The sequence below is a fragment of the Desarmillaria tabescens genome (assembly GCF_030435595.1).
Source record: "Desarmillaria tabescens strain CCBAS 213 chromosome Unknown EV420scaffold_44, whole genome shotgun sequence".
Lineage (NCBI taxonomy): Eukaryota > Fungi > Basidiomycota > Agaricomycetes > Agaricales > Physalacriaceae > Desarmillaria > Desarmillaria tabescens.
The window spans coordinates 41,064-67,101 of NW_026848343.1; the positions used below are offsets into that span (position 1 = coordinate 41,064).

Sequence of the window (26,038 nt, forward strand, 5' to 3'; positions counted from 1 at the left end):
TCCGAAGAGATGCCTAATCCACATGATGCACCGCCGGCACTTGCTCCCATCCCGCCACCCAATAGACCCCCTCCTCCTGACATTTCCTTTGATGATGAATCGTCTGCTACCACAGCAACACCTCCGGCTTCAGCCCAGCGAGTCATTCCATCCAGCGTGAAACGTTATTTTTTGGTTGATAAACCCGTGAGGTCGCCCCCTAGGACTAACCCGGGCACAGCGCTTCTCCGAGTCCTTACTCGTGACAAATTGAGGACAGCGCAGGATCCATCGGAGCCAGCGAGGAAGAGAAGTATCGTTGTTGAAGAAGAAGAAGAAAGACGATCGCCAATGTTGTTCCAATATCCTGGTCCTCCATCAAGCCCACCTGACATGACACCAATCGACGGATATACCTTACGAGTCCCACATATTTCCGACGCGCCGTCGCCTGTATCAGCAGAATCCGCTAACGTAGGAGTTGCCAATGCACCTGTCTACCTCATTCCGGGGGTACTGTCGAAGCAAGGGGACACGCTTCCAAGCGCATACCCGACACCTAGTCAAGACAGACTTCGGCGTGAAGATGGCGAGGAAGAGGTTCTGTATCCTGCGGGTACATATCGCACTCGGTCACCCTATAGGCCGAGTGACGACCGCCGTCATGGTCGTATCGCTTGGACTGACTCCCCAGGTCAGTGTGGTTCTTGTGATGTTCATTCTCAGACACTAGTGCTCATCTCACCTAATTCCAGAAACCCGCATGCCAATTGACGATGACATAGACCAGGAGGACTCGGAGAATGATGAACCGGACTTTGAGGATCGCCCGTCGTCAAGTATCTCTGGATCACTTGTACAGCAGGACGCATATGATTTATCCCCTCGCACGTCGTCAGATTCACAAAATACGGACAAATTTTTGAGTGCATATACTGAACTTAGCGTCGAGGACATAATTGAACATCAAGCGCCTGATGCAGCCTCGCGATACCATACCTGCAGCAAGCTTTCTTCTCCGCCGTCTCCTTCCGGGGAAGTTGCATCAAATAAAGCCTCTTTATCCCATATTACGCAAGACAATGAGATAGTGGCCGACAACGAAGCACTGGTTAGTAGTGGAACGGATAGTACTCTTTTTGGTAAACCATTACCAACCCTCCCCACTGTTTCTGCGTTTCCTCAGAGTGTTGAGGCAAGAATGGGATACACAGGCAGTGTCTCTGGATCGCTTGCGGATGCCTTGAAGGACGAGGTGGGGTTCTATTCACATATTCTATATATTAGTTACTCATAAGAACAGGCTATTGTAAATGTGCTTCTAGATGCATGCAGACGAGAACCGGGGCCCTGGCATATCCTCGATGTTACCACGGACAAAACGGCAAAGCAGGTCGTGACAGCGCTTTCTAAACCAGATATATACAGCCAGCTATCAAATTTAACTGTCAAGCAAGCGCAAGTCACTTTAGGACTTTCTTCAGGATGTAGGAAATGTTTTCTACAGAAAACTTGATCAATAACTTAGCATCGGTTAGCTTCTAGATATGTCGGGTCTTCCATGTTCATACAAGTCTACATTTTTGAAGACCTCTCTCAAATTATCGCGCATGCATGACTGTGTACCTCGATGTCTCTTGCTCAGAGGCTTCAAAAAGACGGGCGCTTATCCGTTTGCTCGAGGACATTTTGGTGACGTATGGAGAGGTAAGATCACAGGAATGGACGTGGCTGTCAAACAAGCAAGGATTTTTACAAGTGATAGTGATATCGAGAAAGTCCTGCGGGTCTGTCGCCTTATTATCTCGCGAATCAAGGAATCATCATAACATTTCTTTCTATAGAGAATAAGACGAGAGGCCATTATATGGGGGCAGTGCGATCACCCCAATGTCCTACCTTTCTATGGCATCTACCGCGATTCCGCTCCTTCGTCCTACTGTCTGGTGTCGCCATTCATGGTACAATGGACCTCTCCGTCAATATCTGAGCAATGCTTGCTACTCCTAATCGGCACCGGCTCGTAAGAATTGTGTCAGTCGCTGTTTCTTTGGTATCTGACAAACAAGTAGGCTCTAGACATTACGCATGGTATGGGCTACCTACATAAACTGTCCATCGTTCATGGTGACCTAAAAGGGGTGCGTTCTAGAGCATTTCCTCCAAATATATATTGTGCTTAACCAAGATAAGGATAACATTCTGGTTACCAACGACCATAGAGCAATTATCGCCGATTTTGGTATATCCTTCATGATGGGTGTTACGACTTTCGGAACTTCATCAGCATCGCGGAAGGGTGGTACCGTGAAAATGGCAAGCTCCAGAGATCCTCAACGGCAGTCCCAACAGCTTTTCAGCCGATGTATATTCGCTGGCGTGTGTGTACTTTGAGGTACTTATATGTTTCTTTCCATACCCACCGATCTCTGACCTCCTACTATAAGGTATTTGATGGGACAATGCCTTGGAGCAACCTAACTGATGGAGCCGTTATCATGAATGTCAGCGTCCATAAGAAGCATCCTCCACACCCAAGATACCTGGCGGCAACTAAATCTTCTGCTTTATGGTGGGAACTCATGGAAAAATGTTGGGCTTATGAACCTTCAGATCGACCAACTCTCCAATGTATCGCAGAATTTTTGATGCGGCAGAAGATACCTTACTTCCGGCGACGAAATGGGACAGGACTATCCTGACGCGACTTCGCGATCCTCTGCTCCAAGGCAAGATTTGTTATACCTTCCGGCTTACCACCATTTTTGGGGGTGTCTCCCGCAGTTCTTGAAAATTCACCCTCCGTATAGCCACTGCGTGAATCCCAAAAGAGGATAACGGCAACCAAGCCTACGCCTCAGTTCGTTTCACCCAGTTTTTGAAAAGTCGCCCTCCGTACAGCCACCGTGTGAATATTCCCCCTCTCTCGCTTTTTTTTTTTGGACTCTGCATTTAATTAACCGCAACAAGTAAACTATCTACTGAGACGCGGTGGCGGGGCCGATGCTCAGGCTTCCTCCTCCCTCTTGCACCTGATCCCTCCATTCAGTACTCTATTTTCCAAACTCGGGCGTGTTGGCATTGTGTGTGGAGTATAGCAATGGACTTGTGAGGTGTTTATTTGCCCTTGGCTCGGGCGGGTGCTTTTCGATCTGCGGGTGGCCGTGGCCGTGGTTTTAGCGAGCGTCATCGTGTTTCGGTGTGATGGTTTGCTCTCAGGGAGGATGTTTCCTCCTGGGGGTTATCCGTGTTCATCCTCCGACTCCCCTTCTTCGTCCTCCCACCATTCTCTTTCGTCCTCTTCGAATTCTGGCATCACCCTTCGGGCTCGTGGCTCTCCCGTCCTTGTGAACGCCCCTGAGTCCTCAATAAACTAGCTTAGTGCCTCGATTCCCTCCCTCGTGCCGAGAATATCCGGCAAGTATAGCGACCTTGAGGTTTTTCGGAGCTCCTCCCGTTGGTCCTCATATAAGGGGCATTCACGTATGATGTGTTCACGCGTCTGGTACCTTTCGCCGCATGGGCAGTCAACGTTCTCGGATGGTACAAATTGGGAGTAGTACTCGCCTATATATCCGTGTCCTATGCGGCATTGTAGAACCCGGCCGAATAACTCGCGCTTGCCTGCCAAGTCGCAGAGGTGGCGTGTGGGCTTCAATGATGGTGAGATCCTGTTTGCCGTTGCGAAGCGGCCGTATTTCGGGTTCCCTTCCCACCGTTTCTTCCACTGTTCTACTTGTCTTCGCTTTCGCCTCCCCCTCTCCCGCTTGACTGATCCAGGTTCGATCAGCGTTACGGGATCGGAACAGTGCTGGTACCCGCATCTTTGGACCTTCAAAGTGAGATGTGATCCATACATCTGTCCCGCCCTCACCCCATATATACGTGATCCTGAGCTTCGTTAGATACCAGAAGGCTCATCGATTCTCGTTAGTTCACTGGCTGTCTTGCTTTGTTCTTCTACTGTATTTCCCAAAAATTACGGTAATATCATCTCTCCACTCACTCATAACGCTTGCACAAGGATAAATGAAGGAGGCGAATAATGAAGGATTGGCTCAAGTCTAAGGTAAAACTGCACCCTCGGCCGCCACAGACGAGGGAATTGTATGGTCGAACGTGCACTAACGCACGTATCAATAGCTACCGTTTTTGTGCCATGAATACAGCGCAAATATGTGGGGTAGAGGGCCGCTCAGTACTACAGTGCTTCCATTAGTGCACGTTCGACCATACAATTCCCTCGTCTGGGCGCCGAGGGTGCAGTTGACTACCTAGACTTGAGCCAATCCTCATTATCCACTCGAGCTCTAAGCTCGACACTGGGAACTGTATCTCATCTGCAGGATTCTGGGTATCAGGATTATCTCATTGGTATATGCTCTACCGTTTAGATATCGTCCGTCATCCCATAAAGCTTTAAAATAAGTATACAGTTATTACATTCAATATGCCCTTAAAGGAATTCATGCTACTGCCTTTGACACAGTTCCTAGCGCTGTCTGGAAATCAGCAATGATATCTGAAATGGCTTCAATGCCGACAGAAACCTGTACTGAGGGTTAACAAGAAGAATGAGTGTTATCGAGCATAAACTTACCCGAATTAGATCGGGAGTCACAGCACCGGAATCTTTCTGCTCCTCCTCGTTCAGTTGAGCATGTGTCGTTGTAGCAGGATGGATGACCAGCACCGCCACAGCTTCAAGTTCCTTGTAGGTGATGGTGCACTTGTTATACGACTCTCACTACTAATCGAATAGGCATCCGCTTCTTTAGTAGATCTCGGCGACAAGCCCAGGTCGAAGAAATGTTTGCGCAAAGGGGTGCGCTTTGCAGCCAGACGCTAATCTCCAATAAGTAAGTGATCAGCAGATTTGGAAAGAGGAGTTTGATATCGACAGGTTTTACAAGGCTGGCGGGCGCTGGTAGGTGAGCGAACAGAGACGAATGTACATTTACAATCATGGCAGATTTAGGAAACTGTAGTGAACTGTTCGTTCCTCCATCAAAACTTCTGGGGCAACTTTTACGGGCCGTGTCGATGCCGGAAAACTGAGAGAAACGTAATTCCCTATCACTTCTACAGCTGGCAAAGGCTCCAGCGGGAGGGTCTTCAGCCGTAACACCCACATTGCAACTTGCGCTCAGGAGTCAGATTGGTAGCAATGCACAAACTTGTGCTCACCGGAGGTACGTATGACTCTTCCTTGTCCAATTGGCTCCAACTCTCTGATACTCGATCATGACCTGACAGCTGAAGAAGATGAGGTTCTGGTCTTAAAGGACACCCCTTTGCGCAAACGATTACTGCCTGATCGATATCCTTTGACTCCGAGATTTAAAGAAGCAGATCCTGATCGTGTAACGAATATACCAACACCTACAAGGAAGCGACGTAAATTGAATTCCTCGACATATACTCCCGTTCCTTCTGGCTCTGATTACCTCACAACTTACACCGATGCCCTCGTTCCCGGATCGACGCCACTATCTTCCGCCTTACCCCCTACGCTATCACCTCAAACACCTCAGCCACGACTGCCTGATGCTAGGGCGAAGTACACGACCCCAAATTCTCCCTCCCCTGCTAGCAGCCCGAGTCCAGAGCAGATGAGGGCATTTGTTCTCCGTAATGCGGCGCGAGTACCTAGAAAGAGGAGAAGAAGCTCCCCAAGTTATTTCCCCCCTACTAGGGCCAGCCCAGAGAGGATGGAGGCATCCTTTGTCTCCGATGTGGTGACAGTACAGGATCCATTGCAGTCAGCAAGGGAGATAAGTACCATTGTTGAAGAGGAAGAAAATGGACGATCACCAACGCTGGTCCGGGATCTCAGTCTTCCCCCAAGCCCAGCTAGCTGGATACCTGGATCCACTTCATCCACGGAACCCTCCCACATAGAGGCTATCGGTGTACCTGTCTATGTCAGTCACAAGACACCGTCGAAGCAGGCCACATTTCCAAGCAGCCCGTACTCAACACCTAGTCAAGACAGAGTCCGACGTGAAGATGACGAAGAAGGGGTTCTGTATCCTGCAGATACATACCGTTTCCGACCACCCCACAGCGACGACCGTTATTATGGTCACTCTCCAGGTTAGTCTGTTTCATTCGCATATGCCGAAGCACTCACCTAACCTAATTCACCAAAGCTTTGAATGCTTTTCAAGGTGTTGAACTGAGCGAGCACAGGACCGCACATCATGCGTCTGATACAGCCATGCGGAATTCAGCGTATTTCGGCCCTTACTCTTCAGAAGTCGAGCAAAACATGAGAGAAGCCAACATCAGCACTCTCTTTTTAGTTGGAGATGAGAGTCGGAAGGACGAGGTGAGATTCCCTTCACATTTCTTATACTCCAGTTGCCCACAGGGGCAGGCTATTGTAGACGCGCTTCTAGACGTGTACAGGCCAGAGTCGGAACCCATACACATTCTCGATGCTACGACAGACAAAATGGCAGAGCAGGTCGTAACGGCACTTTCTAAATCAGATGACCAATTATCAGATATAACTGTTAAGCAAGCGCAGTCAACTTTGGATTTTCTTCAGGATGTAGGAGCTGTTTTCCATCGAAAGTTTTATCGTTAACTCGGCATCGGATAGCTTCTAGATATACAGGGTCTCCCATTGTCATGCAAATACATTTTTCTCAAGACCTCCCTCAAGTTATCGCGCATGTACGACTGCGTACCTCGATGTATTATGCTCAGAGGCTTCAGAAAGACAGGAGATTATCCGTTTGCTCTAGGACAGTTTGGTGAGTTGTGGAAAGGCGAGGTCGGCGGAATGGGAGTTGCCGTCAAACAAGCGAGAATATTCACAAGTGATAGTAATATCAAGGAAGTTTTGCGGGTGCGTTGCCTCGTCTTCTCACGAATCAAAGAGTCAGTCTCACGGTTCTTTCTATAGAAAATAAGACGAGAGGCCATTATATGGGGACAGTGCGATCACCCCAATGTACTACCTTTCTATGGCATTTACCGCGATGCTGCTCCTTTTTCCTACTGTCTGGTGTCGCCATTCATGGCCAACGGATCTCTCCGTCAATATCTGAGCAATATTACCAATCCTAATCGGCACACACTCGTAAGAATCGAGTTATTCGTTTCTTCCTCAACATATTTCTAATAAATAAGTAGGCTCTAGACATCACGCGTGGTATGGGTTACCTACATAAAATGTCCATCGTTCATGGTGACCTAAAAGGGGTGCGTTTCATAGCATTTTTTCCAGATATCCATCGCGCTTAACCGAACTAAGGATAACATCCTGATTACCGACGACCACAGGGCGGTTATTGCGGATTTTGGTATATCCTTCGTGATGGGTGTTACAGCCTTTGGAACTTCATCGTCATCGCGGAAGGGTGGCACCGTAAGATGGCAGGCACCAGAGGTCCTCAACGCCAATCCTAACAGCTTTTCAGCTGATGTATATTCACTGGCTTGTGCGTATTTTGAGGTACGCGTTCCAGGAGACTTCACACCCATTGATTGATTCTGACCCTCTACAAGGTATTCGACGGGTCGATACCTTGGGGCAGCCTACCTGATGGCGCCGTTATCATGAATGTCTGCGTCCAGAAGGAGCATCCCCCACTTCCGAGGTACCTGTTGGAGACTGATTTATGGTGGAACCTTATGGTACAATGCTGGGCTCACGAACCTTCGAAACGACCAACTCTCCAATATCTCATGGAGTCTCTTCAAGCAACAGACGACGCCCTACCTCCAGTGACGAAGTGGGATAAGTCTATCCTTACGCGACTTCGTGATCCTCTGGTCGAAGGCAAATTGGTTATACCTTCGGGTCTACCGCCATTTTTGAATGTTGAGGATGTCTGATCCTGGCCGGATCAACGTGTCTGGACTGGAATAGGGCCTCTATGCTCACGCCTTCGGACTTTCGAAGTCGAATGTGGTGTATACTCCGTCCATCCGTCCCACCCTCGCTCCGCATACATATATGACCCTTCCCTTCATTAGGTAGAAACCTCGTCGATCCTCGTTGTTAGCTCTGTACCGTTGTCTTGCTCGCTCTGTTCCTCTACTGTATGTCCAAACATTACGGTTTCAGTGTACCACCAATATCATCCTTCACATACCGCTTACACAATGTGCAAGCGGGGTGCAACAATCGTTGAGAATATAAAGTTAAACGACCGAACCATCCTGTGCGAATGGATAAACGGTAAACTATGAACACGGCATGCGTCAGTGCACTTTTGACTATACAATTCCTCGTGTGGGCGCCGAGGGTGCAATTGACTACCTAGACTTGAGCCAATCCTCATTATCCGCTCGAACTCTAAGCTCGACACTGGGAACTGCATCTCATCTGCAGGATTCTGGGTATCAGGATTATCTCATTGGTATATGCTCTACCGTTTAGATATCGCCCGCCATCCCATAAAGCTTTGAAATAAGTATACAGTTATTACATTCGATATGCCCTTAAAGGAACTCATTCATGCTACTGCCTTTGACACAGTTTCTAGCGCTGCCTGGAAATCAGCAATGATATCTGAAATAGCTTCAATGCCGACAGAAACCTAGACCGGAAGTTAGCAAGAAGAATGAGTGTTATCGAGCGTAAACTTACCCGAATTAGGTCGGGAGTAACACCAGAATCTTTCTGCTCCTCTTCATTCAACTGGGCGTGTGTCGTTGTAGCAGGATGAATAACCAGGGTTTTAGCATCGCCTATCACCAGTGTGGTAAGAATCCAGTGCCGACATCATGCTTAGTTATCACTTACCAACGTTAGCCAATTGACTAGCCAGCTTGAGGTTGTCAACGAGCGTGCTTCCTGCAACAGCTCCTCCCTTGACCCCGAAGCTTAGCATCCCGCCGAAAGTGTCCGGCCGAAGAAGCTGCTTGGCCAAAGTATGCGATTCGTGCGACTCGAGACCGAGATACGACACCCATGTAACCTGTGGCTGCTTCTCCAACCACTTGGCCAATGTCAGAGCATTTTCACTGTGGCGCTGCCCACGAAGACTGAGGGTCTCCAAGCCTTGCAAGATAAGGAATGCACCGAAGGGATTCAGGGCTGGGCCGATGTCTCGCAGGAGCTTAAAGACACGAGAATCAGAATGATATTCAGGGTCGCGTACGCAAAGAACTCACTTCTGTTCGAACTTTGGCTGCGAAAGAGACCGGTCCGAAGGTGTCCCAGAACACGAGACCGTGATATCCCTCAGATGGGGAGGTGAATCCGGGGAACTTGCCGGACTTCTTCCAGTCGAACTTGCCTGTTCAAAGTGTGAGAAGGAATCGTATCGTGGTAACGAAGAGAAAAAAACGAACCGGCATCGATAATGACGCCTCCGATAGTCGTGCCATGACCACCAATCCATTTCGTAGCACTATGGACAACGATGTCGGCGCCGAAATTGATGGGACGGACTAAATATCCGCCCATGCCAAAGGTGTTGTCTACAACCAACGGGATTCCATGGTCGTGGGCGACCTGGGCGAGGGCGGGTATATCGAGGACATTGTATTTAGGGTTGGTGATACTCTCAATGTAAATTGCTTTAGTTTTATCGTCAATTGCGGCGGCGAAGGATTTCGGGTCGTTGTCCGTGACAAACTTCACGCCGATGCCGAACTTCTTGAACGTCACTGTAGAAGCGGATAAGATACAAGTAACAGCCAGAACTGACCAATTTCCTTCGTACCTTTGAATTGGTTGTACGTCTGTTCGGAGTTTAAGTGGTTGTTCTGATAAGCTAGCAAGCCGACTTACTCCGCCATAGAGGAAGGAACTAGAGACAATATTGTCTCCGGCGTCAGCGATGGCTGAGATGGCTAGGAATTGGGCGGCTTGACCGGAAGCGGTTGCTACAGCGGCAGCACCACCTTCGAGGGCAGCTATACGATCTTCAAAAACAGACTACATCGAACCTGAGACATGCCACGTAAAAGAAGGTCTTCTATATCACTCACAACAGTGGGGTTACCGATCCGAGAGTAGATGTTCCCAGTAGCCCTGAAAGCTCGCATATCACTACACGAGCATCTGTAATCATTCAGAAACCATACCTCAAGTTGAAGAGGTCAGCTCCATGCTAGGTAACGGTGAACAAGAAGATCTTTATCGATGAAAACTGGCGACGTACAGCAGAGTTGTTGAACACGAAACTCGTGGATGCATAGATTGGTACAGCTCTCGCGTTGGTCGCAGTGTCCGGCTTCTGTCCACCGTGCAGCTGGATAGTGTCAAACTCGGGTTCCCTGTTAGCAAAAGCGTCTCAGACATTGGTCCAAAGAGCTAGTAAACGAGAATTACTTGTAAAATGAGTTGGCCATCGATGAACTGAGAGACTGGGGATATCGATAACGAGTACGTAGGCGGAGGCTATAACCCTTTTAAATGCGATTTTCGCTATAATTGCGTGCTTCGTGAGAAACCTGTCCAGAACGGCTGCTCTTGAAATGCATCTGTATGGCGTCATTGTACGCTAATTTGACCTAAGATTCCGAACTCATGATTCGACTGAATCTGACTGAATGCGGGGTATCAATCAAAGTTATTTAAGATTTGGTCTTAGATAACGAGACCAACGTGGCTGCTCCCGTGCTGCCAAGAGAAGGGAAAATTAGACAGGAGGTAAACTGGATATTCAGCGGCGATGGTGGAGCGAAGAAAAGGGATCGGCTTTATCGGCCGGCATGGAAGCTAGCAAACATGGACCTCCAAGATTCAACAAAGGAATGATAGTTCCATTTGACAAGAAAAGATCGAGGCTCCGAAGAGGCACGCTACGCACATGTTAAGCATCATAAATAATGAGTACACACATCTCTTTCCGAGAAATTCTTCATTCGTTTTTCTTCACGATCGTTCATGCCGCCTGCTCTCAGCCTTCACTTGAAAAAACGACACGACTGAGCGACCAACAACACCGGCATTAGGGATGCAAGTTCACCCAGTCCTGCCCACTGCGGCTCTATGCGGACCTCGACAAGTAGTCCAGATCCAAACAGCACCGCCAGAACGTTGTACGACAGCGCCCAGGCGAGGCTCAGCAGAATACGCCTCCATGCCATGCGCGATACCGTGATAGTCTGGAGAAGTCCCTTGAGGCCACCGGAAAGTATAACGACATCTGCCGAATTAATGGCTATAGCCGTGCCTGACACCAAGGACACACCAATATCCGCTTGGGCGAGAGCTGCAGTATCATTACTCCCGTCACCCACGAAGACTACGATGTTCTTTTGTCGTGACCGTTCCTGCGTACGCGCACGGTTATTGCTATCATCGTGCCCAAACTCCACGTCGTCCTGGGCACAGGATGCACTCCATGAAGTCATACGCACAATATCGCGTTTGTCTTCAGGTAAGCAGTTGCCCTTCGCCTGAACACCTTTGACTCCGAGCTGGCGGCATACTCCGTCAACAGCCTTCTGGTGATCACCGCTGAGGATGGACACCAATATCCCTCTCGCCACCAGAGACGACACGACCTCGGGGCTCTCAGGACGGAGGTCATCCTCCATTCCGAACGCTGCGAGGAATACATCGTCAATCGTAACAGCGAAAACGCTCTTTCCAGCGTCCAGCATATTGACTACGCCATCAACATCTTGCACTGCGCACCAGCTAACGCTTCCGCCACGAACAATAGAATCATTCCAGTTGGCTTGAATACCCTTCCCCACAACGGTCTCTACATCGTCAAGCTCCTCCACTAAAGCACTTTCTGCAGCCAAGTATCTGGCCACAGCAGCGGAAACTGGATGTTCCGATCCCTCAACCAGAGCCTTGATCAGCCCTCCAGCAATCCCTGCGTTATTATCCTTGTTGAAAACCGCTTCGACTACTCTCATCTTCCCCGTCGTCAAGGTCCCCGTCTTGTCGAAAATAACATGTGTTACTATACGCGCATGTTGGAGGGCAGCAGACGATCTGAAGAGGAGTGAAAATGGCGGCTTTTGAGACGCGATCCGTGCATAGAGAATGACAAGAGGGACACATAATGTGAGGGCACACGGACATGACAAGGCTAATACTGCAACGGCGTAGGAGAGACCATCTGCGACTGCTTTGCCTGAGGACTCGTGCCTTGCATACTTGAGGACTAGGGCCCACACGAGGAACGCGATGGAAGAGACACCGAGTACAACGGGGATGATCCGTTGTGCCATCCGGTCAGCTGTGTCCTGGATACGGGCTCGGGACGAACGTGCCTCTGTAGTGAGGCGGCGTAGTTCTGCAAGGGAATTGTCTTGTACAGTCTTCGATAAGCGGACATATAATGATTGCGGACCAAGAACTGTGGTTCCTGCAAGGACTGGAGCTCCCGGTCCTTTGATTATAGGAACGGCCTCCCCAGTAATCAACGACTCGTCGATATCTGACATGTTAGCGGAGACAATACCATCGCTCGGAACGATTTCTCCGGCGTGGACGACGACGGTATCACCGATATCTAGTAAAGCCGTGTGAATATCTCGGACGCCCTCAGCGGCTTTGGGATCAAGCCAATGGGCAACCTCAACAGGTGGAGGCGTAAGGCCGATAGAACTTCGTCTAGCAGCGTTCCGCGCGTAGATCGAAATTAGACGACCAAGAAGGATAAGCGTGATGAGCAGAGCGCTTGTCTCGAAGAAGCTATCGAGATCGACGTGATGGTGGGCAACGTTGTATCCGTAGCTGACAACGGAATACAGAAACGCAGAGAGGGAAGATAGAGTAATCAACACGTCAGCGTCCAAGTGATGATCAAGGATGACCGCACGCCCAGCGGCGACGATGATATGTCCAGCACAAAATATTTGAATTAACGATGCAAGGCCAAGAGAAATCCCACCACGGAGGGCGAATTGGCTGTCGCGACCATCAGACCACGCTAAAACCAGGACTGGGATAGTGAAGACTGCAGAAAGGACGAAGCGCGAGATCGAGCGACGAAAATCCAGCCTGGCTGCTTCGTCGATAGCGGCCTCATCATCGTCTTCATTGATAGGAGAGGCTACCCATCCCTTGTCAAGCAGAGCAGCGTGAATTTCGCGCGCAGTCGGGTAGCGTGCAGAAGAATCAATTGTGAAGCGAAAGTCGGTTTTAGAGAGCTTCATAATCTCCTGTTCACAGCCGAGAAGATTTTGAAGGGTCTCTAAGGTAGGCGTACCAGCTCTTGCAAACGAAACGCGAAGGGTTCGCTGACCATTTCGCAAGCTTGCGATGGTACAAAGAAACCCGGTAGCGTTTTCCACCTTGTGTCGAATGGTCTCTGGGTCAGTGGAGCCGCTGATGTAGGTACAGCTCGCACGAGCACCAAGAAAGTCAACCTCGCACGCAATGTTAGATAGAGATGTACATCCACAGATAACTGTGTACCTTGATGTCCCCCATTCCTAGATTTTTCAAGGCTCTTTCGACTCTGGGGGAACAAGCTGGGCAATCCATCCCAGTAATCATGAGGGTTAGAACCTTTTCCTGCCCATCCTGACCTTCAGGTGACGGATCGGCGACGGTAGTATGTTTGGCGCGCTGTTCGTCAACTCCACTGCAGCAGGTTACTCTTTTTTTCTTCCATGAAAATCTAGAGCGTCTCCCTCTTCTGACCGGACTCTTGCAGCAAGGGGCACCACAACAAGACTCGCGACCAGAAGTTTCTGGAGCTAAGTCAGCATACAATGAAGTACCGAGGATCTGGAGTGAAAGCTTACTGCTTCGAATAGACAGTGTCTGCAGCGCAATCGACTCTGCTTTGGACGCCGTCGCCGGCTTATCATCAATATCGTCGTCACCGGAACAACAGGAGCATGGCTGGTTGGTCTCTTGGGCTGGTTGGTTTAGCGGTACTTTCGGTTCAAGAGGCGGCTCAGCACAGCAACTGTCAGCACAACAGCTGTCAGCACAGACTGACTGGGATTCGGCTTTACTTGGGGTTGGAACTGCTGCATGCGAATCACAAGACTCTTCGCTCCTACGCATACCGCAGTCAGGGAGACCACAGCAACTATCGACGTCGCTACTAGCCATAGTGATGATAAGAAGTCTCAATTCTTTCAAACTAAAGAGATGCCAAACGAAAACTAGCGACGGAGGACACTAGCAGTCGGTTACTGGGTATCAGTGACGGTATCAGATAAGGCTTGGTACAGCACGTGGCACATTTTCATAGTCCAAGACTTCTCACACTAAAAAAGCACAGTATAAAGTCAGTATAAAGCTTTATTTCAACTTTGAATGCGAAACTCACGAAATGTACCTTGGATTTGACTTGAGCACGTTTCTTTTAATGAAGGACAACGCGAGGCGCTCGGACCGTGTTCCCGGACCTGTTGACCACTTGAGGCAGAGTTCTCGGGTAAGAAGAATACGCCGACTTTGTATATAGATATTAGGTATAGCACTACACAAAGAGGAACACACTACGCATATACTGATCATCGTAAAACCGTGGTTAAATATAGTAAGTACATAATTTTCTCCTGGAAATTCTTTCGTTTTCTTTCAGCATCATTCACCTTACCTTCAGTTGAAAAAACGACACGACTGAGCGACCAGCAACACCGGCACTAGGGATGCAAGTTCACCCAGTCCTGCCCACTGTGGCTCTATGCGGACCTCAACAAGGAGCCCGGAGCCAAAGAGCACAGCTAAGACGTTGTACGATAGTGCCCAGGCGAGGCTCAACACAATGCGCCGCCAGGTTAGACGGGACACCGTGACAATCTGCAGCAACCCCTTCAAACCACCGGAAAGTATAACGACATCTGCCGAGTTAATGGCTATAGCTGTTCCCGAAACCAGGGATACGCCGATATCTGCTTGGGCGAGGGCCGCGGTGTCGTTACTCCCATCTCCCACGAATACCACAATATTCTTTTGTTGCGGGGTTCCATGAGCATGAGCATGCCCGTGCTGCTCACCATGCTCATGTCCAGACTCGACATCATCCTGGTCGCAGGACGCACTCCACGACGTCATACGAACGATATCTCGTTTGTCTTCCGGTAGGCAATTCCCCTTCGCTTTGACTCCCTCGACTCCAAGCCTGAGACATACTCCGTCGACGGCCTTCTGGTGGTCCCCACTGAGAATGGATACTGTGATTCCCCGGGCCACCAGAGATGACACAACCTCGGTACTCTCAGGACGAAGATCGTCTTCCAATCCGAAGGCGGCGAGGAAGACATGGTCAACTGTTACAGCGAAGACACTCTTTCCAGCGTCCAGCATATTGACTACGCAATCAACATCTTGCACTGCACACCAGCTAACGCTTCCTCCACGAACGATAGAGCCATTCCAGTTGGCTTGAATGCCCTTTCCCACTACAGTTTCTACATTGCCCAGATTACTGGCTAAATCAGCTCCCAAAGCCAGATGTCGAGCCACCGCAGCTGAGACAGGGTGCTCTGACCCAGCGACGAGAGCCTTGATTAGCCCATCAGCGTCCCCTGCGATCCATACTCCACTGCTTTCGTTATAAACTGACTCGTCTACTCTCATCTTTCCCGTTGTCAACGTGCCTGTCTTATCAAAAATGACGTGGGTAACGGTGCGCGCATACTGGAGAGCAGCAGATGATTTGAAGAGGAGTGAAAATGGCGCCTTTTGGGATGCGTTCCGTGCGTAGAGAACGACGAGGGGGACGCATAAAGTGAGGGCACATGGGCATGACAAAGCTAATACTGCAACGGCGTAGGAGAGACCATCTGCAACGGCCTTACCTGAGGACTCGTGCCTAGGATATTTCAGCACTAGGGTCCACACGAGAAACGCGATTGCCGAAACAGCTAGGACAATGGGGATGACGTGGCGCGCAATCCTATCAGCCGTATCTTGGATAGGAGCACGAGAGGAGCGCGCTTCAGCAGTTAAACGGCGTAACTCAGCGAGCGAGTTATCCTGGACGGCTTTCGATAAACGGATATATAATGATTGTGGACCGATGACTGTTGTTCCCGCAAGAACTGGAGCTCCCGGGCCTTTGGTTATAGGAATGGCCTCGCCAGTGACCAAAGACTCGTCGATATCTGACATGTTGGTGGTGACAATACCATCGCTAGGAATGGTTTCACCCGCATGAGCAACAACCGTATCATCCACTTCTAGCAATGCTGTGTGGATATCTCGGATGTTATCAGCGACTTTGGGGTCAACCCAATGTGCAACTTCAACAGGAGGAGGCGTAAAGCCGGCCGAACTTCGTCTGGCCGCATTCCGCGCGTAGACCGAAACAAGACGGCCGAGTAGGATCAACGTGATGAGCAAAGTGCTTGTTTCAAAGAAGCTATCGAGATCGACACGATGCTTCGTGACGTTGTATCCGTAGCTGACAATGGAATAGAAGAACGCAGAGAGGGAAGATAAAGAAACTAAAACGTCGGCATCTAGACGATGGTCGATGATGGCCGCGCGCCCTGCAGCAAGAGTGATGTGACCAGCACAAAATATCTGCACGAGGGACGCCAAGCCGAGAGCGACACCACCACGAAGGGCGAATTGACTCTCGAAGCCACCAGACCATACTAAGACTAGGACCGGAATGGTAAGAATTGCGGATAAGAGGAAACGCCAGATCGAACGACGAAGGTCAAGCGCTGCTGCTTCGTCTATAGCCGCCTCACCGTCATCTTCGTTAACCGGTGTCACTGTCCCATCCTTGTTCAAGCAGAACAGCATGGATAGCGCGTGCAGATGGGTAACGCGCTGCGGAATCAATTGTGAAGCGAACATCTGTGCGAGAGATCTTCAAAATTTCTTGTTCGCGACCAAAAAGTGCCTGGAGAGTGTCCAAAGTGGGGGCACTTGCCCTTGGGAAAGAAACGCGGAGGGTGCGCTGGCCATTTCGCAAGCTGGCAATGGTACAAATAAACCCGGTAGCATTTTCCACCTTGCGTCGGATCGTCTCGGGGTCGATAGAGCCGCTGATGTAGCTACAGCTTGCTCGAGCGCTGACAAAGTCAACCTACGCTTTGCCATTAACTAGGGAATTACTCGTTGAAATTGTTATATACCTTTACGTCCATTACTCCGAGACCTTTCAGTGCTCGTTCAACTCTTGGAGAACATGCTGGACAATCCATTCCAACGACCATGAGGGTGAGAACCCTTTCTTTCCCATCTTGGTCGTCCGGTGACGTGTCATCGATGGGGGCAAAATTGAGACGTTCTCGGTCGATTCCAGTGCAACACTGGCACTCTCTTAGCTTTCCACAAAAGTTTGGAGCGTCTTCCTCGTCTTACTGGACTCATGCAACATGCGGCTCCGCAGCACCGACGTCCTCGCGCTTCCATACAGCAGTCAAGCACACTGAGCAGATTTTAACGATCTAAATTGAAAACTTACTAGCACGAGTCGGTAAATCTTGCAATGCAATTGAGCCTTCTCTAGTAATAATCGTCGGCTTATCATCAATGTCATCACCCGAACAACAGGAGCATGGCTCGTCATCTTCCTGAGCCGGCGCTTCAGCTTGCTCTCTCGAATCCGGAGGCTTTTCAGCGCAACAGTTATCAGAACACAACTTGAGATCTGCGCCACTTGGGGTTACAGCTGCACGAGAATGAAATGAGTCATCACCGTTGCGGGTACCACCACAGTCAGGAGCCACAGGAGTACCACCACAGTCGTGGGAACCACAGCTGCTGACGTCCTCTGTTAGCCATGAGATCCAATATGACGAAGTTCGAAGAGACGAAATGAAGAATCCAAAGCAACGAAAAACGCTGACGAGGCGGCGGTAGAAGAAGTGAGGCCACTTGTTATCTGATAGTGCACGTGGTATTTTAGGCGGAGTCGGCTGCATTCGAATTTTGAAGCGGTAAGTTCGTCGACTCTTTCAGTTGAGCGACCATTAAGCCGAAACCTCAGGCGCAAGTCGAGTTAGAAGTATCATCACTCAGAAGTTGCTTGAGAGAAGAATGCATTGATTACTGCATAAGGGCAGATAACCATCGATGAAGAAGTCTGACTGAGAATCTTTTTACCTTCGAGTCGGCGCCGTATTATGTGAGATGGTAAACCAGCTTCTCCCCAGATATAGGCTTCATCCAAGGCTTTAAACCGCCTTCAACAGTGTTCCTTTCTCTATCTGCAACCTTGCTGGATCCCAAAAGAGCAAAGCCTTCCGTTACCATACTCTCCAGTCCACCCGGCATAACACGAACAGGGTTCGGCTGGATAGGCAATTTCTGTCCATCTCTTCCGAGGAAAGAAAAGAAAGCGACAGTAAACACTCGCCATTCAGGAGAGGCTGGGAGAATCTCTTCATTGTAGAGAATCTCATGACCTAGACCTGACCACGCAGCGCTATACAGAGGCGTGACATCTGGTCGAACGCCATCTTTGTTCCATGCTGCCTTTCGAATGACGGCGATCGTTCCGCCCCCTTCCCTAAACGTCTGGGAGATGTGCGCAGTCGTGTCATCCTCTGATATACAGTCAAAGGCGTGCGTTATTCCGCCAGAGGCCTTCCGAACATCGTCAATCCATGCAAGAGAGCGATAATCAAATACAGCTTCGACGCCAAGTGAAAGCAGCTTGACATGGTTCTTTGGGCTGGCTGTAGCAAAGACACGATGGGTTTGTCTGCCTGCAGATTGCAGTAGCTTGATCAACTCGACGGCATAGAGACCAATAGATGTTGCTGCAGAGTATATCAAGATCGAGGGGGAAGAGTTAGCTTCGGGAGGAAACGAGAAGGGGCTTGGGAATGGTGCATTGATTCCGAGACGAATAAAAAGAGCCTGTTCCCGCTGGGGTCAGTGATAATGATTCTATAAAAGCAAAGAGCAGTATTACTTGTGCGGCGGTCAAGGAACCTAGAGGTAATGTTGCAGCTTGGTCGTAAGAGACAGAACTGGGGATGCGGATAGCCAAATCTGCTTCAAGGATAGCGTATTCCGCGAAACCTCCAGGCCGAACATTGCCAGACGTTGCTGAAGATAATTAAAACTCATGAACAACGTGTAAATATGCTGAGGTGCTGCATACCTCCTTGGAGAAGTCCAGCTATTCTGTCACCTACGTGCCATTGGGTGACTTCTGATCCAACTTTGTCGACGATACCGGCAATATCGCTGCCTACGACACGACCAAACGCTTGTCAGCAGGATGCGCAACATAGAGCGCGTCAACTGGGTTGAGTGCAACGGAGTAAACCTTAACCCTGTATATTTGATAAGACTATACTATTGATAAGAATTTGAGAGCGAACACACCTGATTTCGGTAGTACCAGGCTCTGGAAAGGGTAGTTCAACGACAAGAGCAGTATTTCCTGGTGCAGTTGTGAGAGCCTTCATGATGACACTGGTCCTCGATATTCCTGGCCTAAATATATGGGCAGAGCGGCAGATTTTTGATCCTAAGTTGCTTAGAAATGGCTCGTATTACAGAGGATAAGCGCTGCCTAATTATAAAACATCCGAATCGGGCGGGGCGCTGTGAAACCTGGGATAATGTGCGAGTAGTGTACCATTAGAGGTTTGCGGGTCGCTACATATGACTCTGAAATGGAAGATAAGAGAGATCTCGACAATAGCAAGAAGACGGTAAGTAGGAGACGGTGGTGGCAAGGTGGTGGTTAGCGTCAAAGCGGATAAATTTGCGCAACCCGTGAAATCCAAACAACGGCACAGCCGAGCCCCTTTGTGCTCACCGTCGTTCCACGAACTACTTGCCATGCCATCATGTCAGTCCCTTTTCTCGACATCTGACGCACCGCCGACATTTTGCAGTTGCAGAGTTGAAGGAAAAGGCAACAAAGGCCAAGGATGCTAGTGTGACCAAGATACAAAATACGCGAGATAGGCACTCTAGGTATGACTCTATTTCCTATCTTCGGGTTGGGTATTGACAGAAGAATCAGCGTGCCTATGAAGAAAACGAACTGGGATCCATATAATAAACAACCGCCTCCACCGCCTCCTGCTCCGCGTGCTAGTATCTCAGCTCGCCCATCGATATCTCCTCCGCCTTCTCGTTCATCAATATCTCCACCTCCACAGGCCCCAGGGCGAGGAGCGCCGCCACCGCCTATCAAGCGTTCAACACGACCACCTATTCACAGTGCTTCAACGGGTTCACCTTCGTCCAGTGTTCCCTCGCTGCCTCCTCGAGGGTCTCCAGCACCGTCAAATCGCTCTGCCTCTACTGAAATGGAGATTGATTGGGCAAATCTTTCGTTGGAGGATAAACGGGTTTTCTTCAGCTGGCTGGATGAGTTTTTCGAGAGATCGTATGGTATTCCGCCGCCATCATAGGTGTGTTTACTTTTTCGTCTGCATCATCAGATGCATTGGCTAACGTTACTCCAGTGAGGTCGTCTTACCTGAGTTAGAGTAAGCGTGTATATTAGCTGAAATCAGATAGTCAGTTCTTTCGGTTCTGCCTTTAAAGTTGTCCCTCACTCGCGTCTCAGCATCATTTCCTTGTAAACCTATAATGAATAATCCTTAACACCAAGAGAACCTTGGTTCGTGCACAGTACTGCACTTACATGAAGAGTTAACCTAAATTTGGGCTCATCTCTATATGCGCCGTACTGAACAGCAGCTAGACAAAGGTTCGCGGTACCATCAACATACTCGATATTCAATTCCATAGTATCGTCACTTTCCTCACGCCTCAGCTCGGCAAGATTTTCTGTGCTTTCTGCTTTCATAAAAGTGGTCGGCCACTCAGAAATCTTTTCCTCTACTTGCACCAAAATTCTAGTGCTGGCGCCATGTATTGGGCCGGCGGCACTCCTAATATATAAGGGTCGTCTAATTTCATGATGGTTAGTCATGTACTTATCTGTTACTGACCGCGCGTCTTGTCGGCAATCAACGTCATCGCTCTCATAAAACATCGAGAGAAAGACCAACGGATAGACATGGCTCGTCTCGTTGCCACCACCATGTCGAATGTACTTCAACGAAAGATCGGAGACACGCCCGTACCCGCCATTGGCTTTGGAGCCATGGGACTCAGTGTAGGCTACGGTACCGTTGAACCGGACGAAGAGCGCTTCAAAGTACTTGCTGTCCATTTTCTGTCCACAAGCCCTTATCGTATTCATAGGTGTTCGATGCTGCATTCGAAGCAGGATGCACGTTCTGGGATACCGCCGATGCGTACTTCGATTCAGAGGACCTTATTGGGAAATGGTATGAAGTGCTTCTCTTGATCCAGAGTCTCTTCATTCTGAGCAAATACATACAGGTTCAAACGTAATCCTGAAAAACGTGATTCTATTTTCCTTGCCACGAAATTTGGCTTCACCATGCAAGGTGCTCGTGGTGATCCTGAGTACGTCAAGCAACAGTGCTATACATCGCTCAAGAGGCTCGGTGTGGATTACATCGACTTGTACTATCAACACCGGTGTGTAATTTCTTAGCAGATTGAAAAATCCGTACTAATGAAATACAGAGTCGACCCCAACACTCCCATCGAGAAGACAGTAGAGGCCATGGCCGAACTTGTCAAGTACGTTTATCGTTCAAGCAAAAGCTTGCTGATTCTCACGATCGACATAGAGAAGGAAAAGTCAAATACCTCGGTCTCTCAGACTGTACCGCGTCTGGTCTCCGTCGCGCACATGCGATCCACCCCATAGCTGCCCTCCAAATCGAATATTCGCCCTTCATTCTTGACGTCGAGAAGTCCACCCCTCGAGCTCATCCAAACTGCCCGCGAGCTCGGAGTCAAGATCGTCGCGTACTCTCCACTCGGTCGTGGGCTCCTGACGGGCCAAGTCCGCTCTCGAGATGACCTCGAGCCAACTGATTTCCGCTTGACGGTGCCCAAGTTCAAAGAAGAGAACTTTCCCAAAATTCTGTCGCTTGTAGACAGGATCGGGGACGTGGCGAAGAGACACAATGCGACGTCTGGACAGGCTGCACTCGCTTGGATTCTGGCGCAGGGGGAGGATTTCTTCGTCATTCCAGGGACGAAGAAGATTAAGGTTAGTTCAATTTTGCTCACTGGTCAGCGTTATGGCTCATCATTCGACTTGATTAGTACTTGAAAGAAAACCTTGGTGCTGGGTCGCTCAAACTGACCCCAGAAGAGATCGCGGAGATTCGACAGATTGCTGAAGCAGCAGAGATTCCGGGAGAACGATATGGTCCGGGATTCCTTGAGATGACATATGTCGAGAGCCCGGCATTGAAGTGAGCTTGTGGGTCTAAGTAGACAAAGGGCTTCTACCCTCTCCTTCAATGACCTTGTATCTCTTATCCAGGGTCTGATGTTATTCAACCGAGCGAACTAATATCTCAAATGGATCGAGACCATTGATATTAAGAGAAAGAAAATACATCTATCGAAGAATGATTCTAACATTCAGCAAGTCCGGGGAAGGTCCCTCACTGACCTCGGGACCTGCCAAATTACGGCTATCGGTCTGATCATCTTAGCGCACATTCCAGCCGGTGGTGAAAGATGACAAGAATGATATGCCCGGAGCGATTTGAGGCCGAAGTGGAACCCCCAGTCAAGTGTGTATCAAGTCAATCTTTTTTTGAACACGTACTGAATACTCAGTGAAAGATATTCCAGCCGCAGCAAGCGGGAGATCAAGGGATGGCTATGCAATGATGGTGGTCTTGCTACGGCCTTAGCGAAAACTGATACGCTCTGAATTATCGACAAGGAGAAGTACATGCTCTACTAAGAAACTGAATATCATCGACTGTATCTATGGCATGCAAGCGCACACATATGCATGTACATGTGTTGCTATGTTTCTCCACTCATCCACCTGTATGGTCAGGATGGAACCTTCGCTGAAGGGAATTTGGATGCTTTATCCTGTGACCTTCAGTGCACTGGAATGCTTGAATGATCCATGCGAGTTCTGGACTTTCAACAACGTGAGTAGACCAAAAAGGAGACGCAGAAGTGAATTGTTCATTTGAGGTAGCTCTTCAGAAGGCAATAGGACCTACTGGGTGGTTAAATCCACGATGATGTGCCAGTGCTTCAGAGAGAGCATGAAGGAAGCAGTAAATAATGAGAGGGCTCCACTGGCTGAAACAAGAGCGTGATGAGCACGATGGGGCACTGGTGCGGTTTTTTGTCCTTCATTATTGTTAATATAAGTATTCTGAGTCAAGGAGTCCAGTCTTAGTACTATCTTTTGAGGATGAGGTGGTTCAGTGATCCAACTCCAAAGTATCTTACAGCGAACAGTCGGGGAAAATCTTTCGATATTATATGCTAAATAAAATATAGGTTTCCACGAAAGAGAAGTAGTGGGCTTGAATGACGAGTCAGTTGGTATATGCTACGGATACATCAACCTTCATACAATGTCCAAGGGTCTCGCCTCTCGGGTCTCTTCTTCTATGGGTGCGAAATTTCTCTCCAGCCCCGGGTCTATGTTATCCGTCATATCAAGTTCAATGCTCTGCGTAATGTCCCCTTCCTGCGTTGAAAGAGAACCAGTTCCAAAATTAAGGGAGGATACCGTGTGAGTACTACTCTCCTGCCAAGAGTCATCTGGTCTTGCGTGACCTGCCGCGACACGTCCGACCAGAAGTGTCGGAGCGATTCCCTGTAAGCAGACGTCAATTGCAATCTCCATTCAATAATATTGTAATACGCAAACCCTTATAGCGGCAGTCAGAATATCGACATAGCCCCCGCTTAATATGTCACGAGCCACAAATACTATGTCGATGATCAATACAGCAGAGTACAGGACCGCCGATTCGATAAGTGCTTCAATGACTCCACGGTACGAGCGTATTCCCGCTCCATGACCGGACCCTACAACACTTATGATGCGGTACAACAGGAAAATGGTGCACCAAAGTGTTGTGGTGAGCGTCAACGCCATATAAGACATCATCTACTCAGCAACAGCACCATCGAAAGTAGAAGTTTCCATATCATTGGTGCTATCCAAGCAAGAATGATATGTCCAGAGGCCCTTGAACACTGCGAAAAGATTGAAATTTGATAATGGCCAGATTTAAAATTGATTACGTACCTGTGCCTAGAATGGTACAGAGGGCTGGGACGATAACGACGAGCCATTGACGGCCCCACACAATCCAACAGCGCCAAATCTGATAAGCGTTAATCGAAGTAGTGGTCAGCAATCTTATATATGAAAGAGGTCTTTTTTGTTACCAACCAGTGAGGAGTCGGCAATAAATGTACTGATACAAGCAGTGATATTAATCACCAATCTTGTTTGGATCACCGTTGGATTAAGGCTATCCAATTCCAAGAATACCGTGTAGCAGTTTTGTCCTTCATCAATGAACACATGGCGCGTGAGTGCCCAAAGTGGGCCTAGCGCAATGGTAGCAAGAACGTAGAGTGCGATGATGGCGAGAACCATGACATATCTAACAATGGAGGCGTTTTTGGTAGAGCCTCTAACTATGACCAGAGGGGGGTAAGGTATATAGCTCGCAAGTCAAGAAGACAGAACGTACAGATGCTCCAGAGGGTGACACCCAGGACACCGGTGTAGAGTCCTATGTAGCTTAGACGTCAGAGGATTTGCCCAGGGACTATGAAGCTCACCATGCGTGAGCGCCTGTAGTATCATACAGTTTAGATTCATATCTAAATTTTCAAGGATGAAATGAATGTCGTCGTCAGTGAGATCTGGGGGAAGAGCCGCTTGTGCCGCCATAGCCAGTAATAACGACTGTGTTTCTCCTGCAAGTCCTTGTATTATATAAAACGAAGAATTTCAATCCAAAAACGAACCGACTCGACTCCACCGGCCCCTTAGGGAAATGTTTCTACCTTGTATGATTGATTAAAGCAACAGAGACTAATAGCAACGAGAGATTAACACACCACCAAAGGAAAAGGAGTGCAATGTTGGTTCTGCTATGACTTCGCGGTTCCAAGTTGTCACCCGTTAAATGGATTCAGAAAGATAGAATCAACGATACCCCCGTCCTGTTCATTGTTGCTGCTCACCGGTTTGAACTCCCATTATGACAGTTGCGGTAGTTTGATGCAGAGTCTGAGATCGACTTTAGAACCTGAATTATCATCTCATCCCGTGAAAGTAAGAGGAAGTGGTTCTCACAGAGATAGACCAGTGGTAGCAGACGTCGGCAAGGATATCGTTGGCTGAATGATTGATGCAGTGCTCAAAAGAGATCGGGCGTATACTCTGCGTATCGTTGGCAGGGAACTCGACGCAGCTGCTGTGCTTAGTTGCATGACAAAAATACACCGATTAGACTTGAGAAAAGTTATCCGAGGTTGACAGTGAACTCTAGAAACCTAATGTACTTTGTATGGCAATAACCAGATCCGCCGTGAAGAGACGTCTAGTCAGCGGAGGCCACATGAATAGAAACCATTAGACTTGAAGGGCGCATCTTTGACCAGAAGAGAGTACTAGAGACTAGTAACGAACGGAGCACAAGGACGTTCAAACTATCCATCCTGTCCCATCACGGAATAGCCTCCGACCTAGCAGTATCGGCCAACTGGTGTGATCTTTCTTTTACAGAAATGGAAAAACGATTCGACTAGCCAAGTTGAACATCAATGATCATCGCTGGACAACTAGAAGAGTCCTTGTATAGGCAGGCGCCTCGCCTGACTTGTTTAACCCTTAGCCGTCCTATGTTTCGGTTCTACCAACACCAGCAGTTCCTCGAGTCCATGAGAGTTCTGAGCGAAGCACACGGTTGATTGGCCGATGGCGGCTGCCCAATCAGAGCACGATCACATGACCATGAGACAATATCTTCCCTCATGCCATTCCATTTCGAAAATAAAAGTGGCTTTCATTCAGACCACCATGTCCTTCAACACAACGGCGGCTCATCGTTGCCTCCATCTATGCACACCGACCTCCGGTCTCTGAAGTTTGAACTGGTTCGAACAGCAATGGGCCGCCTGATATGTTTGGATAGGGAATCCAATCATTAGACCGTATCTGCTGCAATATATATTGTCACTTTCTAACATTGAAGAATGTTCTGTTTCACATCATTACGACGTGGCTTCGGGGACGTGTGAGATTCCAGCTTCAAGAGTAGGATACCTGTGTCCTCCATCCGCTGCTCAAGCTTCACCACCATGCTTCAGCAATGGAAAACCGTTCTGTCATCA

At 48.9% G+C, this 26,038-nt stretch overlaps 11 protein-coding genes across 11 annotated transcripts; 5 read left to right on the top strand and 6 right to left on the bottom strand.

The window, feature by feature from the left end:
• Positions 1-45: 45 nt before the first annotated feature.
• On the top strand, positions 46-1,888 carry EV420DRAFT_1568396 (uncharacterized protein). Its single transcript, XM_060474167.1, has 5 exons — positions 46-673; positions 735-1,234; positions 1,283-1,441; positions 1,464-1,766; positions 1,824-1,888. Exons 1-4 carry the CDS (start codon positions 331-333, stop codon positions 1,500-1,502), a joined length of 1,041 nt encoding a protein of 346 aa, XP_060326086.1. The 5' UTR covers positions 46-330; the 3' UTR covers positions 1,503-1,766; positions 1,824-1,888.
• EV420DRAFT_871033 (uncharacterized protein) lies at positions 1,402-2,224 on the top strand. Its single transcript, XM_060483808.1, has 3 exons — positions 1,402-1,766; positions 1,824-2,120; positions 2,173-2,224. The coding sequence occupies exons 1-2, from the start codon at positions 1,527-1,529 to the stop codon at positions 2,004-2,006; spliced, it is 423 nt and encodes a 140-aa protein (XP_060326087.1). The 5' UTR covers positions 1,402-1,526; the 3' UTR covers positions 2,007-2,120; positions 2,173-2,224.
• A 4,348-nt stretch (positions 2,225-6,572) lies between these two features.
• EV420DRAFT_871120 (kinase-like domain-containing protein) lies at positions 6,573-7,959 on the top strand. Its single transcript, XM_060483809.1, has 5 exons — positions 6,573-6,835; positions 6,893-7,069; positions 7,123-7,191; positions 7,244-7,444; positions 7,498-7,959. Exons 1-5 carry the CDS (start codon positions 6,659-6,661, stop codon positions 7,825-7,827), a joined length of 954 nt encoding a protein of 317 aa, XP_060326088.1. The 5' UTR covers positions 6,573-6,658; the 3' UTR covers positions 7,828-7,959.
• Positions 7,960-8,450: 491 nt separating this feature from the next.
• Positions 8,451-10,296, bottom strand: EV420DRAFT_1647698 (Cys/Met metabolism PLP-dependent enzyme-domain-containing protein; the record flags this gene model as incomplete). The annotated part of the gene is made up of 11 exons (XM_060478065.1): positions 8,451-8,534; positions 8,585-8,685; positions 8,741-9,056; positions 9,112-9,236; positions 9,292-9,609; positions 9,666-9,684; positions 9,734-9,880; positions 9,934-9,976; positions 10,030-10,055; positions 10,107-10,221; positions 10,277-10,296. The coding sequence occupies 11 exons, from the start codon at positions 10,294-10,296 to the stop codon at positions 8,451-8,453; spliced, it is 1,314 nt and encodes a 437-aa protein (XP_060326089.1).
• Positions 10,297-10,834: 538 nt separating this feature from the next.
• Positions 10,835-14,277, bottom strand: EV420DRAFT_1767518 (uncharacterized protein). Its single transcript, XM_060480924.1, has 4 exons — positions 14,199-14,277; positions 13,663-14,136; positions 13,331-13,608; positions 10,835-13,281 (listed from the first exon to the last, which is right to left on the bottom strand). The coding sequence occupies exons 2-4, from the start codon at positions 13,976-13,978 to the stop codon at positions 10,855-10,857; spliced, it is 3,021 nt and encodes a 1,006-aa protein (XP_060326090.1). The 5' UTR covers positions 13,979-14,136; positions 14,199-14,277; the 3' UTR covers positions 10,835-10,854.
• A 16-nt stretch (positions 14,278-14,293) lies between these two features.
• Positions 14,294-16,863, bottom strand: EV420DRAFT_871189 (E1-E2 ATPase-domain-containing protein). Its single transcript, XM_060483811.1, has one exon. It carries the CDS (start codon positions 16,682-16,684, stop codon positions 14,474-14,476), a length of 2,211 nt encoding a protein of 736 aa, XP_060326091.1. The 5' UTR covers positions 16,685-16,863; the 3' UTR covers positions 14,294-14,473.
• Positions 16,864-17,810, bottom strand: EV420DRAFT_871188 (uncharacterized protein). Its single transcript, XM_060483810.1, has 3 exons — positions 17,298-17,810; positions 16,966-17,238; positions 16,864-16,916 (listed from the first exon to the last, which is right to left on the bottom strand). The coding sequence occupies exons 1-2, from the start codon at positions 17,755-17,757 to the stop codon at positions 17,093-17,095; spliced, it is 606 nt and encodes a 201-aa protein (XP_060326092.1). The 5' UTR covers positions 17,758-17,810; the 3' UTR covers positions 16,864-16,916; positions 16,966-17,092.
• Position 17,811: 1 nt separating this feature from the next.
• On the bottom strand, positions 17,812-19,564 carry EV420DRAFT_1713610 (zinc-binding oxidoreductase). The gene is made up of 4 exons (XM_060479664.1): positions 19,170-19,564; positions 18,945-19,052; positions 18,753-18,889; positions 17,812-18,697 (listed from the first exon to the last, which is right to left on the bottom strand). Exons 1-4 carry the CDS (start codon positions 19,252-19,254, stop codon positions 17,957-17,959), a joined length of 1,071 nt encoding a protein of 356 aa, XP_060326093.1. The 5' UTR covers positions 19,255-19,564; the 3' UTR covers positions 17,812-17,956.
• Positions 19,544-20,550, top strand: EV420DRAFT_1568414 (uncharacterized protein). Its single transcript, XM_060474168.1, has 5 exons — positions 19,544-19,643; positions 19,690-19,771; positions 19,821-20,214; positions 20,269-20,322; positions 20,373-20,550. The coding sequence occupies exons 1-3, from the start codon at positions 19,634-19,636 to the stop codon at positions 20,212-20,214; spliced, it is 486 nt and encodes a 161-aa protein (XP_060326094.1). The 5' UTR covers positions 19,544-19,633; the 3' UTR covers positions 20,269-20,322; positions 20,373-20,550.
• On the top strand, positions 20,551-22,246 carry EV420DRAFT_1568417 (NADP-dependent oxidoreductase domain-containing protein). The gene is made up of 7 exons (XM_060474169.1): positions 20,551-20,969; positions 21,017-21,102; positions 21,158-21,319; positions 21,368-21,424; positions 21,475-21,592; positions 21,615-21,902; positions 21,959-22,246. Exons 1-7 carry the CDS (start codon positions 20,829-20,831, stop codon positions 22,112-22,114), a joined length of 1,008 nt encoding a protein of 335 aa, XP_060326095.1. The 5' UTR covers positions 20,551-20,828; the 3' UTR covers positions 22,115-22,246.
• Positions 22,247-23,130: 884 nt separating this feature from the next.
• On the bottom strand, positions 23,131-24,590 carry EV420DRAFT_1713622 (uncharacterized protein; the record flags this gene model as incomplete). The annotated part of the gene is made up of 7 exons (XM_060479665.1): positions 23,131-23,495; positions 23,550-23,710; positions 23,810-23,881; positions 23,934-24,012; positions 24,081-24,331; positions 24,388-24,429; positions 24,479-24,590. 7 exons carry the CDS (start codon positions 24,588-24,590, stop codon positions 23,244-23,246), a joined length of 969 nt encoding a protein of 322 aa, XP_060326096.1. The 3' UTR covers positions 23,131-23,243.
• Positions 24,591-26,038: the final 1,448 nt, after the last annotated feature.

Excerpts from the sequence above, each read along its gene's own strand:
- EV420DRAFT_871120 (XM_060483809.1), top strand. The coding sequence starts at position 6,659 with ATGTACGACTGCGTACCTCGATGTATTATGCTCAGAGGCTTCAGAAAG. Across the intron at positions 6,836-6,892 it reads ATATCAAGGAAGTTTTGCGG|AAAATAAGACGAGAGGCCAT; the intron begins GTGCGTTGCCTC and ends TTCTTTCTATAG. Across the intron at positions 7,445-7,497 it reads TGGCTTGTGCGTATTTTGAG|GTATTCGACGGGTCGATACC; the intron begins GTACGCGTTCCA and ends ACCCTCTACAAG.
- EV420DRAFT_1568414 (XM_060474168.1), top strand. Across the intron at positions 19,772-19,820 it reads ACGCGAGATAGGCACTCTAG|CGTGCCTATGAAGAAAACGA; the intron begins GTATGACTCTAT and ends CAGAAGAATCAG.
- EV420DRAFT_871189 (XM_060483811.1), bottom strand. The coding sequence starts at position 16,684 with ATGTTCGCTTCACAATTGATTCCGCAGCGCGTTACCCATCTGCACGCG.
- EV420DRAFT_871188 (XM_060483810.1), bottom strand. The coding sequence starts at position 17,757 with ATGCAGCCGACTCCGCCTAAAATACCACGTGCACTATCAGATAACAAG. Across the intron at positions 17,239-17,297 it reads AGATTTACCGACTCGTGCTA|CGCGAGGACGTCGGTGCTGC; the intron begins GTAAGTTTTCAA and ends GCTGTATGGAAG.
- EV420DRAFT_1568417 (XM_060474169.1), top strand. The coding sequence starts at position 20,829 with ATGGCTCGTCTCGTTGCCACCACCATGTCGAATGTACTTCAACGAAAG. Across the intron at positions 21,320-21,367 it reads GACTTGTACTATCAACACCG|AGTCGACCCCAACACTCCCA; the intron begins GTGTGTAATTTC and ends AATGAAATACAG. Across the intron at positions 21,903-21,958 it reads CAGGGACGAAGAAGATTAAG|TACTTGAAAGAAAACCTTGG; the intron begins GTTAGTTCAATT and ends CGACTTGATTAG.
- EV420DRAFT_1713610 (XM_060479664.1), bottom strand. The coding sequence starts at position 19,254 with ATGAAGGCTCTCACAACTGCACCAGGAAATACTGCTCTTGTCGTTGAA. Across the intron at positions 19,053-19,169 it reads TGGTACTACCGAAATCAGGT|CGTTTGGTCGTGTCGTAGGC; the intron begins GTGTTCGCTCTC and ends CCTGCTGACAAG. Across the intron at positions 18,698-18,752 it reads GTTCCTTGACCGCCGCACAA|GCTCTTTTTATTCGTCTCGG; the intron begins GTAATACTGCTC and ends CAGCGGGAACAG.
- EV420DRAFT_1568396 (XM_060474167.1), top strand. The coding sequence starts at position 331 with ATGTTGTTCCAATATCCTGGTCCTCCATCAAGCCCACCTGACATGACA. Across the intron at positions 674-734 it reads CGCTTGGACTGACTCCCCAG|AAACCCGCATGCCAATTGAC; the intron begins GTCAGTGTGGTT and ends ACCTAATTCCAG. Across the intron at positions 1,235-1,282 it reads CGGATGCCTTGAAGGACGAG|GCTATTGTAAATGTGCTTCT; the intron begins GTGGGGTTCTAT and ends TCATAAGAACAG.
- EV420DRAFT_1767518 (XM_060480924.1), bottom strand. The coding sequence starts at position 13,978 with ATGGCTAGTAGCGACGTCGATAGTTGCTGTGGTCTCCCTGACTGCGGT. Across the intron at positions 13,609-13,662 it reads GACACTGTCTATTCGAAGCA|AAACTTCTGGTCGCGAGTCT; the intron begins GTAAGCTTTCAC and ends ACTTAGCTCCAG. Across the intron at positions 13,282-13,330 it reads TAGGAATGGGGGACATCAAG|GTTGACTTTCTTGGTGCTCG; the intron begins GTACACAGTTAT and ends ATTGCGTGCGAG.
- EV420DRAFT_871033 (XM_060483808.1), top strand. The coding sequence starts at position 1,527 with ATGTCGGGTCTTCCATGTTCATACAAGTCTACATTTTTGAAGACCTCT. Across the intron at positions 1,767-1,823 it reads ATATCGAGAAAGTCCTGCGG|AGAATAAGACGAGAGGCCAT; the intron begins GTCTGTCGCCTT and ends TTCTTTCTATAG.